Source organism: Myxocyprinus asiaticus, chromosome 8 (genome assembly GCF_019703515.2).
Source record: "Myxocyprinus asiaticus isolate MX2 ecotype Aquarium Trade chromosome 8, UBuf_Myxa_2, whole genome shotgun sequence".
In the NCBI taxonomy this organism is placed as follows: domain Eukaryota; kingdom Metazoa; phylum Chordata; class Actinopteri; order Cypriniformes; family Catostomidae; genus Myxocyprinus; species Myxocyprinus asiaticus.
Genome location: NC_059351.1, coordinates 2,102,767 through 2,116,685, shown reverse-complemented (window position 1 = coordinate 2,116,685; position 13,919 = coordinate 2,102,767). Strand labels below are relative to the sequence as shown.

Genomic DNA, 13,919 nt, shown 5'->3' with positions numbered 1-13,919 from the left:
TACACTTTGTTAGTATTTGGTAGCATTGCCTTTAAATTCTTTAACTTGGGTCAAATGTTTTGGGGATCCTTCCACAAGCTTCTCACAATAAGTTGCAGGAATTTTGGCCCATTCCTCCAGACAGAACTGGTGTAACTGAGTCAGGTTTGTAGGCCTCCTTGCTCACACACGCTTTTTCAGTTCTGCCCACAAATTTTCTATCGGACTGAGGTCAGGGCTTTGTGATGGCCACTCCAGTACCTTGACTTTGTTGTCCTTAAGACATTTTGCCACAACTTTGGAGGTATGCTTGGGGTCATTGTCCATTTGGAAGACCCATTTGCGACCGAGCTTTTACTTCCTGGCTGATGTCTTGAGATGCTGCTGCAATATCTCATGATGCCATTTATTTTGCGAAGTTCACCAGTATCTTCTGCAGCAAAGCACCCCCACAACATGATGCTGCCACCTCCATGCTTCACGGTTGGGATGGTGTTCTTCGGCTTGCAAGCCTCACCCTTTTTCCTCCAAACATAACGATGGTCATCATGGACAAAACAGTGTAATTTTTGTTTCATCAGACCAGAGGACATTTCTCCATAAAGTAAGATCTTTGTCCCCATGTGCACTTGCAAACTGTAGTCTGGCTTTTTTGTGGCAGTTTTGGAGCAGTGGCTTCTTCCTTGCTGAGCAGCCTTTCAGGTTATGTCGATATATTCGTTTTACTGTGGATATAGATACTTGTCTACCTGTTTCCTCCAGCATCTTCACAAGGTCCTTTGCTGTTGTTCTGGGATTGATTTGCACTTTTCGCACCAAACTACATTCATCTCTAAGAGACAGAATGTGTCTCCTTCCTGAGTGTTATGATGGCTGCGTGGTCTCATGGTGTTTATACTTGCGTACTATTGTTTGTACAGAAGAACGTGGTACCTTCAGGTGTTTGGAAATTGCTCCCAAGAATGAACCAGATTTGTGGAGGTCCACAATTTTTTTTCTGAGGTCTTGGCTCATTTCCTTTGATTTTCCCATGATGTTGCCAAAACTATAGTTTGCTAATATGAAATCTGTGGAGTGGTTAAAAAATGAGTTTTAATGACTTCAACCTAAGTGTATGTAAACTTCTGCTTTCAACTGTATGTATATGCATATGTAACAGGAGCCAGCTGATAGGTAGCTGTGCAGTGTGTAAACCTCACTCCCCTGGCCTCAAGAGGCGCACTAATGACTGATGCTAGAGGCTGTAGCCTTTAGCCTCCTCATTAGCATGCCCGCCTCCCATGATGGAGACCCTGGTTTGAATCCCGAGTAGGATCGGGTTTATATATATATATATATATATATATATATATATATATATACATACACATACATACATACTGTATATACACAACCGGTCAAAAGTTTTGAAACACTTGACTGAAATGTTTCTCATGATCTTGAAAATCTTTTGATCTGAAGGCGTATGATTAAATGTTTGACATTAGTTTTGTAGACAAAAATATTATTGTGCCACCATATTAATTTATTTCATTACAAAACTAAAATTTAATGAAAAAAAAAAAAAAAAGTTTTTGAAATTGATGACTTGGACCAAATAATGAAGAAAAGCAGCCAATAAGTGCCCAACATAGATGGGAACTCTAATACTGTTTAAAAAGCATCCCAGGGTGATACCTCAAGAAGTTGCTAAAATATAACACAGTTTTGATTTATTTTGGATTTTGTTTAGTCACAACATAATTCCCATAGTTCCATTTATGTTATTCCATAGTTTTGATGACTTTACTATTATTCTAAAATGTGAAAAAATAAATAAATAAAATAAAGTAAAAATTATAAGAGTGATGTGTGTGTGTGTGTGTGTGTGTGTGTGTGTGTGTGTGTGTGTGTGTGTGTGTGTGTGTGTGTGTGTGTGTGTGTGTGTGTGTGTGTGTGTGTGTGTGTGTGTGTGTGTGTGTGTGTGTGTGTGTGTGTGTGTGTGTGTGTGTGTGTGTGTGTTTATACACACCGATCTACCACAACATTAAAACTACCCGCCTGGGGGCTTGGGTAGCTCAGTGAGTAAAGACGCTGACTATCACCCCTGGAGTCATGAGTTCGAATCCAGGGCATGCTGAGTGACTCCAGCCAGGTCTCCTAAGCAACCAATTTGGCCCGGTTGCATTCTGAGATGCTATACTTCTCAACACAGTTGTACAGAGTGGTTATCTGAGTTACTGTACACTTTATCAGTTCAAACCAGTCTGGACATTCTCTGCTGACCTCTCTCATCAACAAGGTAATTCCATCAACAGAACTGCCACTCACTGGTTTTGGCACCATTCGGAGTAAATTTTAGAGACTGTTCTGTGTGAAAATCCCAGAAATACTCAAACCAGCCCATCTGGCACCAACAATCCTGCCACGGTCCAAATTACTGAGATCACATTTTTTTCCCCATTCTGATGGTTGATGTGAACATTAACTGACGCTCCTGACCCGTATCTGCATGATTTTATACACTGCACTGCTGCCACATGATTGGCTGATTAGAAAATCACATGGATGATTGTTGGTGCCAGACGGGCTGGTTTGAGTATTTCTGGGATTTTCACACAGAACAGTCTCTAAAATTTACTCCGAATGGTGCCAAAAACAAAAAACATCCAGTGAGTGGCAGTTCTGTGGATAGAAACGCCTTGTTGATGAGAGTGGTCAACAGAGAATGGTCAGACTGGTTCAAACTGACAAAGTCTACGGTAACTCAGATAACCACTCTGTACAATTGTGGTGAGAAGAATATAATCTCAGAATGCTATTCTTGTTTTGGCAGAACGAAGGGGACCTACACAATATTAGGCAGGTGGTTTTAATGTTGTGGCTGATCTGTGTGTGTGTGTATATATATATATATATATATATATATATATATATATATATATATATATACAGTATATATTCCTGAATAACTAGTCAGACAGGTGAATACCAAGTGCTCATTCTTGAATTATAGTAACAAGTACTCTAATATTGTGTGGTAACTAAGTGGAAGAGCAGAACCATTGCTAGGCAACAGGCTATTAACGTACCACATCTTTAGGCAGGATGACTCTGCAATAGAAACATTGTGGAACATTTAAAAGATTTAGCTTTAAGATGTTGAAAGATACTGTAAAGAAAATGAGTAACAAACACTAACTGGTTTAAAAAGATTACGGATCTACCCTTGAGACATGAGGCAGCTATTTTTTAAATGATTTTCATCACCTACTCATTCAATTCTGCATGATACACTGCAGTATAACTACAGTGTCTGGGGCTATAATAAGAGAAATGTACGAAAGTAGAAGTGACGTCATCCTGTCTAGATGATATCGCACTAACCAATAAGCCCCATATAGTAGGCAAATGCTTTGTTCGTAGGCAGAATCATTTGTAGAAGCTTTATTGGACACATAACACTTTCACACAGTGAGGAACACAGACAACCAAAATTCTTGAAATGAAAAAAGAAAAACCCACATTTTATTGCACTTAAGTTATAAGAAAATAAAAATTCTAAATGAATCAAACAAATACACAATCCCTTTAAGGTTCCTTTTTTATCTGTCTGTTTTGCCAGGCAGTTTACATAACTGAAAAAATAAAACAGCTCCATCATCTGATTTCTCAAACCAGATTATAAATTAAACAGGGAAGAAAAAAAGGAGAAAGAACAAGATTGTTTTTAATATACAGTGTTAAACCACTTTCACAGTTCAGCTTGAGTTGTGTGACTTGGAGGATGAGACGTATTGTTTGGCTACGGATGCGGTTACGTCCTGTTCATCTATGAAGCTGCTTTACCATTCAAAGAAACCATGAGGTTAGCTCTAGCACTTAGACTTAATCCGATGTCAGTTTCTGTACACTAAGACCACCTTTTTTCTGCATGAACTTGACAATGTTCTTTACATCGGTAACTTTATATAGGTTCCAACAATCTCATTTGTCAACTAATTAAAAACAAGAACTGTTCTCTTTTTTGTCAAAACATACATCTCCTCAGGCTGGCAGAGCTTTTGTCCCAAGGAATGTGTGAACAATTTGCTCCGACACACACCCGCACACACACACACTCAGTCATGCTTGCAAACGCACACGCAACATAGTTTCTACTCGTCCATCGTTTCATGTTACCAGGCAAACTCATCTCTGTCAGACATTCTCCCTCCTCTACGTCTCGTAGAGGCACATTTGGCTCAAGTCTCAGTGGCAAAAAAAGAGAAGCTGTTATAGTCAATATCTTGCTTTTGTTGGTGTGTATGTTTGTCATTTTTACAAGTTCAAACTCTACAAGTAACTTTTTTAGAATTTAGTCTGGGACTAAAACGTCACAGCCGGTAAAAGTTCCATCATATTTTTCCTTGTGTCTAGCAGCATAAAATCCAGTTTGGCCACTGGGATGGACAGTACTGGGAAAGGGTGGGGGACACATATTCCCAAGAGTTTATGGGACAACAATTCCCGTTTCCCACAGAGCACCAGCACTGATGAACTAACGAGATCAGACTGGTTGAAAAACATAAGCAAAGAAGGTCATCTCAGAATCCGAAGAGTCACTGCTTATGTACTAAAGGAGTACTAAAAACGAAAACAAAAGAAAAACAAAAGTAACCCCCCCAAAATGTGTGAAACAGCAGAGTGGGTTTAGCTTAATACTGAGACTTGTTGTTTGCAACAGCAGGCAGAAGTGAAAATGAAATGCCGAACTTGAAAAGAACGTATACAACTTGAATTCACAGCTGTTGACGTAAAAACCAAAAGACAAAGCCATGGGGAATAAAGCAAAAACTCCTAAAAATAATAATAAACAAATACAAAAGAAAAAAAGAAAACCAACGCGGGAGGGAGAAGGGGATATTTGGCGTGTGCTGAGGTTGATGAGGACCGACAAAACTGGCTTCCTTTGACTCTCTTTTTCTAATCACTCCCACAGTACAAAGCTCTTTTTATATCTTTCTCCATTCAAATTTAATTTGTACTTTTTGTATACACTATTAAGCACTCTATGTCCATGTTGACTTGTTTGGATGATAAAAAAAATAATGTTTGTACGTATGGGTGCGAGTTTCAGTCTGGCTTGAGTGAAGAAGTCACTGTGCAAGGTCGCCTTGAGTGGTAGGAAAAGGGAGAATCCACGAAAAAGCTCAATCCAGCCTTCCGAAGTCCTTCTATTCAGTTTCCTCCCCTTCCCAGAAAGCTGTGGTGCATGAGCGTCTGCCCCCACCCTCCCTTTCTGAAGGTGAATAGAACTGTGGTGGCAGTCATACTGAGTACACCGAGATCAAGCAAAGCACGACAGGGTTGGCGGTGCAATGAATTGAGCAATCGGTCCTGGTGTGGGCCTCAGCGAAGAGACCCAGGGCAGGTTGCTCCGCCTCTCCTCGTTTCCAAACATCAAGTCCCCTCAGTTCACCACCTTCGCTTGGCTCACTTCATGTCCACGTCGAAGTCAAGCACTAGGAGCTTGGTTTCCTCCGTGCCATTACGGCTGCCCACTGCACAGACGAGTTTGGTGTTCGAGGCACGAATGCGCCAGACCACGCCGCCGCTACCGCCGCTCTCGAGTGTCACCAGGTTACGGATGAACTCGCCCGTCCGCAGGTCCCACAACTTCACCGTACCGTCATCAGAGCTGGTGATGACAAAATTCTTGTTGAACTGCAGGCATGTTACTGCACTCTGGTGCTTGTGGGGACCTAAAAGGGAAGAAAGAAAGACATACAAGTTACGCACTGACATTCCAGATGGTGTAGCTCATCAGAAAGCGCCAATTGACAGCGACAACCTGCCACGGCAGAGAGAGTGTGAGAACATGCAACTATGGTTACGGGAAATACCGTGGCATAAATGGCTTTGATTCTATGCCCATGAGGTACTGAATTTAGCCAGACTTTCTGAGAGACCCAAGCAAGAAGTATCAGAGTCTAAACAGTGCTTAGAGAGAGGAATAAAGAGAAAGCATACACTGGCTCCGATTAACACTGCAGACAAAGACAGTTGTGTGTTGTAAGCTATTAAAAGCACCATCACGATCTATCTGCAGTGTCAAACATGGAAAACAACCCCCATCACATGATCGAATCTAGATGTGAGAACAAACAGAGACTCTTGAGTTCTGGTTTCAAGTGAATGAAAATACCCATCTTAAATGCATGAATTCCTTCATGAATACCCATTAGCAGAGCGCTAAAGTCAACTGTCTGAATGTAAATGAGATGGCCCCTCTCTATTGATGCGCAAAACACTACACACACATTAGACATAGTGACACAATAGTCCATTTTTCTTTAATGAGTAACTCGCTTTGTCTGAGATGTCACTTCAAAGCTCTGCCTTTCAGTTGAGCATCTTGTCTGGGGTCAAATGTGTTGTGTTGTGTGTTTCATGTCAAACAAATGTCATAAGTGGTGAACAGAAAATGCTCAGTGACCTAATTAAATGACCTACAAACTGAAAAATGGTCCAACCCCCCTCTTTCTTACCCTCTGGGCTCTCCCATCAAGACCCCTACCCCCCAATTCCTTTCATCATGTATTCTATTCCTCATCTTCCAGTAGATTAAAGCTCTCAAGATGCCAAGAGAGGCTGGGGATTATGAAAAATATATATCTTTGGAAACACAAATGACTGAGGGCTGGTTGAAAAATCGAATCTTGTGCTTGAAGACTGCGAGTGAAAATGCTGTAAGTGGCAACACTGCAATGGATATTCTATTGTATTAAGCTGTACATTCTTCAAGCACAAAAGAGATTCATTTCAGACCTTTAAACCTGAAGTGTTTAACATCTGCGGTGTTACAATAACTTCTTGTATTCTAGCCTAATATGCAAAGACAACTTTAAATAAGCCATTTGCAAGTTTGTAACACTGTGTATTAGTGTTGTCATGGTACCAAAATTTCAGTCGTCGGTAACGATACCAGTGATATTCCATGGTTCTCGATACCAATTTCGATACTACAGAAAAAATGTGCTAATATGATATTGTGCTACTGAACACACACTTTTAGCCTATTTAAAGTCCAATTTCAATGTAAATAATAAATTAAAATATATGCATGTTTCCTTCAACTTTCTAACACTTGTTTGTTTTTAAGCAGGGCCCTACATCTGTTTTATTTCATCTTTTAAACTTTTAAAAGGTTTTACCAAGTAAAAAATAGAACACTTACTTATCAACATACCATTGCATTTTCTAACACATTTTTATTCAGTACAAAAGCACTCTTGCTTGTGATATATTGCTTAATTTTTATTATTACAACAATCATTATTCATTCATCATTATTTATTATTATTATTATTACGATAATCATTATTATTATTTCTACAGTGAGGATTATATTTTACAATACAGTTATAATATATTTCTGTTGCAATATCTTCAGTTTCAGGCGTTTAGCTTTTATTATGAATCGTGCTTTTATTTCGAAACGTGCTTTTATTTCGAATCGTGCTTTTATTTCGAAATGTGCTTTTAATTTGAAACATGCTTTTATGAATCGTGCTTTTATTTTGAAACGTGCTTTTATGAATCGTGCTTTTATTTTGAAACGTGCTTTTATGAATCGTGCTTTTATTTTGAAACGTGCTTTTATTTCGAAACGTGCTTTTATTTCGAATCGTGCTTTTATTATGAAATGTGCTTTTATTTTGAAACGTGCTTTTATTTCGAATCGTGCTTTTATTTCTAAACGTGCTTTTATTATGAATCGTGCTTTTATTTCGAATCGTGCTTTTATTTCGAAATGTGCTTTTATGAATCGTGCTTTTATTTTGAAACGTGCTTTTATGAATCGTGCTTTTATTTTGAAACGTGCTTTTATGAATCGTGCTTTTATTTTGAAACGTGCTTTTATTTCGAATCGTGCTTTTATTATGAAATGTGCTTTTATTTTGAAACGTGCTTTTATTTCGAATCGTGCTTTTATTTCTAAACGTGCTTTTATTTCGAAATGTGCTTTTAATTTGAAACGTGCTTTTATGAATCGTGCTTTTATTTTGAAATGTGCTTTTATTTCGAAACGTGCTTTTATTATGAATCGTGCTTTTATTTCGAATCGTGCTTTTATTTTGAATCGTGCTTTTATTACGAATCATGCTTTTATTTTGACGTGTATTTCTGATGGAAGTTTAACTTCTCTGGATAAACAGTCCACTACACAGCTCAGCGTGATCGTTAAAGTGCAAATGCTGTGATTTAATTATATAAATTATATCAAAATAACACTTCAGTGTGGTTTAGTGCTCTGCTCTGTCATACAATGCGAATGATTCTCATAGTCTGTGGAGTTTCCAGTGTATGAGCGGTCTGCTTCACACATTCATTTAAAGCTCATGCAGTTCATACAGACTAAGATTGCTGCATTTCGCGGTTTAATAATCACACTAGGACATATCATGATTTTAATTTGATTAATTGTGCATTTCAGTGTAAAAGGAGCAACAGAGCACATGCTCAAATAAGCGTGTGAGCATTTGAAAGCAGTCGTGTGTCAGTACCGAATTAAGTCGGTGCTCGGTATTACCGGTACTGTAGAATTACTGGTATCGTTACATCTTTTTTATTTTAGTACCGACTTGGTACCGACATATCAGTACTTTTGACAACACTGCTGTGCATCTATGGCGCTACGAAAATTCCCCCGTTTGTTTTGAGAGACCCGTCTGGACTCTACACAAAAACACTGACTCAACCAATGCAGTGAAAGCTCTTTTGAAAACATAATTTTTTCAATTCCGTTCGGCGGCGCTAGTGTCGCAGAAATTACACACTTCAGCTTTAAATTGGGAATGTAAATTTATTTTTTTTAATTAAGCACACAACAACAATCCTAATTATTAATTGATGAGCTAGAGCCTTTAATTGACTGAGTTGAGCTTAATTGATCCCTCTCCCCTCACCTTGCAGTGTCTGTAGGCACTGGCCGGTCTTGATGTCCCAGATCTTGACGGTGGAGTCTGCGTTGCCAGAGACCAGGATATTATCTTTGAGCTCCATGCCGCTGGTGAGAGACTGATGACCTGTGAGTGTGTGAATACAGTTTCCTGTCTCTACATCCCACACTCGAATCGACGTGTCCAATGAACCGCTCACCACGTGGATGCCGTCAAACTGTGGAAAGAGCGGATTAAATACATCATTGTTCAGTAATTAATCCGTGATATATGACTGTTGGCTAAGAGCAGAGCGTAGTCACATGGATTATTTTTCAACAAAGATAAAACCCAAGAATAATTCGATTGAAGCTATACGGAGTATGGAAGGGGTTTAACAATAAATGCAGCACGTTCCATTCCCTTGTTATTGCATTAAATACCACTACATTTGATTAAACATCTCTAGTGTAATTACAGTAAGGCTCTTAACAAAATTATGGTTTAATGAATAAATGAGGACAAATGTGGTTTAGTACAGACTATAGCCCAAATGCTCAGTATCACAGTTCTGAATCTGTGCCAGTTATCAGGAGGCACCAAACAAGATCTCATTGGCTGTGAAGTGTGTGTTCAAGATAGACTCAAAAGTGACTGAGTACGACACATTAGCTGAAGACATCTTACAAGTTGTTGCATGTGCTGTTACACCTGAAAGCATTCAAGATTCGATAACACCAAGTCACTAAGGATACGCAGCTAAGGTAATCCGCACTGTAAGCAATGGGATGGGTTATGAAAGCTTTTCAAAAGAATAGAAAAGGGTTAGAAATTAAGCAGACTGAAAGAGACAAAAATGTAAAGCCGTATAGGCTTGTTTATTAGGTGCTACTAGTTACAAATCAAAAAGAAAAAGGGAATGCACACAGCAGTCATGCTGGGGTCTCAGAAGGTTAAAGAACTAACAACATGCAGTCATTGTAGTGCCCTTTAGAGAGGCAGTTGAAGTGATTGAGCATTAGTCAGACATGTGCGTCGGGAGTAGGTAAGCGTGTCTGGTCACCTGTAGTGAGTAGACTCTATTGGTATGACCCTGAAGTGTGTGTAGGCAGGTCTCGGTTTCAGGGTCCCACACTTTCACCATGAAGTCATAGGCCCCGCTGACAACCCTTCGACCGTCATACTGTACGCAGCGCACGGCCGCCACATGACCCATGAGCACGTGCAAACACTGACCCGTTTCGATGTCCCAAACCCGCAGTGTGGCGTCCCGAGAACCGCTCACCACCCTGAGAGACAAAAAACAAACAAACAATCAAAACCCGAATACTTTAGAAACAGGTTTACTTTTTAAACTGACAAATCGGTCCAAAAAGGAGGGTGCTTACATTAGAATATTTAACATGAAGTCCCATTAATACAAGTCCTTTTTCACCTGATAGCATGACAGAATTTAATCATGGCACAATTCAACAGTCTGACATATTGAGCATTGCTTATACCTTCAAAGGATGTATTTGCTTGCAGCGGTACATAAATCAAGGTGGAAAAAATAAATATTTGCATAAAAAAAATCAGCCCCCCAGGACAAAGATTTAATAAATACTTTTTATTTTTTATTTTTTTAATTGAGCATTAAAACGGGTGCTGGTGAGACAAAGACTAACAAACAGAAACTTCTGTTGTCTGTGTTGAATGAAGCATGAAAGCCTGAGGTCACGGCACAAAATAAGCAATCAAGCACAACACAAAGGGAAATATGCACACAAATCGGCCCCGAGCCATTGAAAACACTGAGAACAGTTTCAGGCGAACATTTGTCTTCTTTCACAATAGAGCACAAAGCAGCAAAACCCCCAGACCTTACATTTTATAAATGAGTACTCTCTGGATCATCTCTGCATGGTTAATATGGAAAGCTGAAGCCAGATGGGAAATGTGCGGTTTAACCAGCACACAATCATGTATTGTATGCTTCCATTAAAGGGAATTATAATCCAAGTAGTATTGTATAATATATAATACTTTGGTTAAAAGTCAATAAACTCAGGTCTGGTAGTTTAGCATCCAAAACTGATCCTTTACATGATTTGATCAGAGCTCAGGCTTATTTTGTAGCACATCATACTGTATAATGACCACACAGAACAATATAAAGGTCACAAAACACAAAATAAGAATGAATATTTAAGGATCTTATTTTGGATCACAGCTATATTTTGTCTTTGCAATGTAAAGAGCTTGTATATTAACAAGTATGTATGGAACAGATGTTGAGTGTCAATTTGGAGAACTGAGGTGGTAGATGGTTACCTTTTCTCATGCAGGTGCATACAGCGCACTGTTGAGGTATGACCGTACAGCGTGTGGATACATTCTCCCGTCTCTGCATTCCAGACCTTCAGCGTTCGGTCTGTGGAACCACTGATAATGATGTTGTCTCTCATTTGAGAGGACCAGACACCACCTGTGTGGCCCACTAATGTCCGCAAACACTGTAGTGAAAAACAAAAAGAAAAGAGATCGAGATTTACATTTACAATTGTTGGAAACAAGATTCACGATGTGTGCAATGTGCAACATTGAAGGAGCAGACAACAAATAAGCCTTCAGATGAATTTCACATTAACTGTGCACTAATTATAGGTACTCCGATCCATCACTTGGACCTTTAACTAAAACGTATCTTCTGCTTATCAAACGTACATCAAATATAAGAGCTTACAGTCCACACAAAGCAGGAAGCATTAATGGAAAAGCAAACACTCTTTATTTCAGAGGATGTATTAGATATTGATTGCCGTTATGAGAGAAATCTTTGACTAATCTATGAGGATAAGGGCCATTTACTCTCAATCTAATTATAACCGAATTCAATTTCATTTCAGAGGCAAATATGGAATCAAAGGTGCCTTTGGCTTTTTCATTGTTAACAGCCGAGTTGAAAGCGGTGGAAGTGTCAAAGGTGTAACCTCTGAACCATGGCCGATAAAAGCAGGGGTGATAAACCAAGAGATGTGAAAGAAGAGGTCTCAAGGCCTTTAATTCATAATGCAGCTGCTCCTATTTCTGCCTCCATCTCTATCATGATCAACCGTAATGCATCATTAATCTTCAGAAGCCGTGACCAACCTCCAAGACACCCAGTGCTTTCAAGCGTTTTACCGTGTCATGCTTTGTTTTATCGCCGTATGTGGGGGTTGATGGAACAAAAGAGCAACTAATTAGGAAACCAATTCAACTAACAAGTGTTTCATACCATTACTGTATTGGCAAAAAGGACAAATGAGGGAATAAAACCAAATACAACCAAAACCACTTCATAGGCAAGAATGACAGTCTGCCAACAGGCCAATGCCTACTTATGATCTTGTGATCAAATGCAACCACTATTATTTGCAGTGTCCATAACATGGCAATGAAAAAAGGGAGGGGGTTCAATAATTAATTGCACTATTAATGCACTTCTTACTAAATTATGCATGAGGTGTTCTGTTCCATAATGAGTATTTGTTACTAGGCGATGGATCTTTCCCATGGAATGCTGAGGTGGTTTAAATAATGCCAATGAGAACGGAAAGCTTTCAAGCTGGTGCTCTCAGGCGATTACAGCCTACTCAGGCAGTGTCGGGGAGAGGACCTTTGAAACCAAATGGCTTAGGTGTCTGTTTATCTGCCCGTTGAGAAACCATAAAAGAGCAAGTTTGTGGCACCCACGAGGCATGGAGATTAGCATTCCGTTTGAGTGGCTGGTGGGAAACGTTTGAAGCCAAGGATCGAGGTTTAAATCCATTTGAGCCTCCCCTTCCAAATTCCACTAATTTTACCATCCACATCTAATCTTAGGGAAGACGATACGGTGAATAGTGGCCAGGGTGAAGTGCCAGTGCTTATTTTATTCTGTCTCCTTCCAAAAATCCACACCATGGTCATCTTAAGCTGCATTTAAACACCCTACCATCTTAACACCCAGCATACTGCTTTCTTTGCTCTTTTGAAAGGGTGATCTCTGAATGGCCAGGACTGACCCATATTTACCAAACACATGACTGTGTTCATTGAAGCCCCAGAAGTCCTCAGATGGTGAACAGACTGTTAGGAACAGCTGTTTTCATTCCTATCCCTCCTATTTTGATCCCCAAAAAAAGTTCTCTCCCATCTGGAATAACACTTATAAGCATTTCATTATCAAACCACAGACTCCAATGGTTTGTGGGAACTGTAGTTTGGAGAACATCTGTCTGTTAAACACAGCTGAACAAGCACGTCTGAAAACAAGCTGTTTGAGGAGGGTGAAGGGTAAACACAGGAAATTATAGTGTACCATGCCATGGAATGATTATCGTGAGCAAGAAACATCTTTTAGAGCCAGGCAATGGACAACACCACGTAGCCTGAGTACAAAACTTAGCAGTGCTGTCACCACCACATTACATCATAAAACCAAATCAGTACAAATCTTCCTGGGGAAGTAGACCATTTAAAGAGTCATTGGGGTTGAACTAAGAGGTTACACAAATAAACCTTGTTACAGATGAAGGATTTGTACAGCAAGTTTTTTCCAGCATTGGCATTTTTCAAAGAAAATAGACATATGAAAGAATTATCAGAAAATTCTACATATATAATAACTACTAGATGGTGCCATAAATATGTGAAACTTACATACCATAGACTGTGAAACAGGAGCTCTCAAACATTGTGTATCATATTTGATACACACGGCGTTATAAGGTTAATTTCTCGTTCTGCGATTCATAGGTGCTAAATATGCTTCTCATCTGACATGTGCATCTGTGTTTCACGTGAGTGTGGCACACGCTATTTCTGAAGCATGCAAGTGCGCGAGTCCAGCTGGCTTCCAGATATTTCTGCTAAAGAAATAGAGAAGAGCACAGAGTGGGATCACTCACTCCACTCCATTCGGCTTCTCACAATATCGCGTCGCAGACCACAAAACTTACGTTTGAATTTTACTGAGAAGCAGGGCCACCGATAAGGGGGGACAACTGGACCTTTTGTCCCGGGCCCGCACTT

At 39.6% G+C, this 13,919-nt stretch overlaps 1 protein-coding gene across 5 annotated transcripts in view; it reads right to left on the bottom strand.

Moving 5' to 3' along the window:
* Positions 1-3,390: 3,390 nt before the first annotated feature.
* Positions 3,391-13,919, bottom strand: part of LOC127445159 (F-box/WD repeat-containing protein 7-like) — a 196,506-nt gene continuing 185,977 nt past the window's right edge. For all 5 annotated transcript variants that reach the window (XM_051705021.1, XM_051705022.1, XM_051705020.1 and 2 more), the window contains 4 exons: positions 11,196-11,377; positions 9,946-10,171; positions 8,910-9,120; positions 3,391-5,702 (listed from right to left, as the gene is read on the bottom strand). In XM_051705021.1, coding sequence (XP_051560981.1) covers positions 5,434-5,702; positions 8,910-9,120; positions 9,946-10,171; positions 11,196-11,377 — 888 coding nt within the window. In that variant the 3' untranslated portion in view covers positions 3,391-5,433. The remainder of the gene's footprint in view (positions 5,703-8,909; positions 9,121-9,945; positions 10,172-11,195; positions 11,378-13,919) is intronic.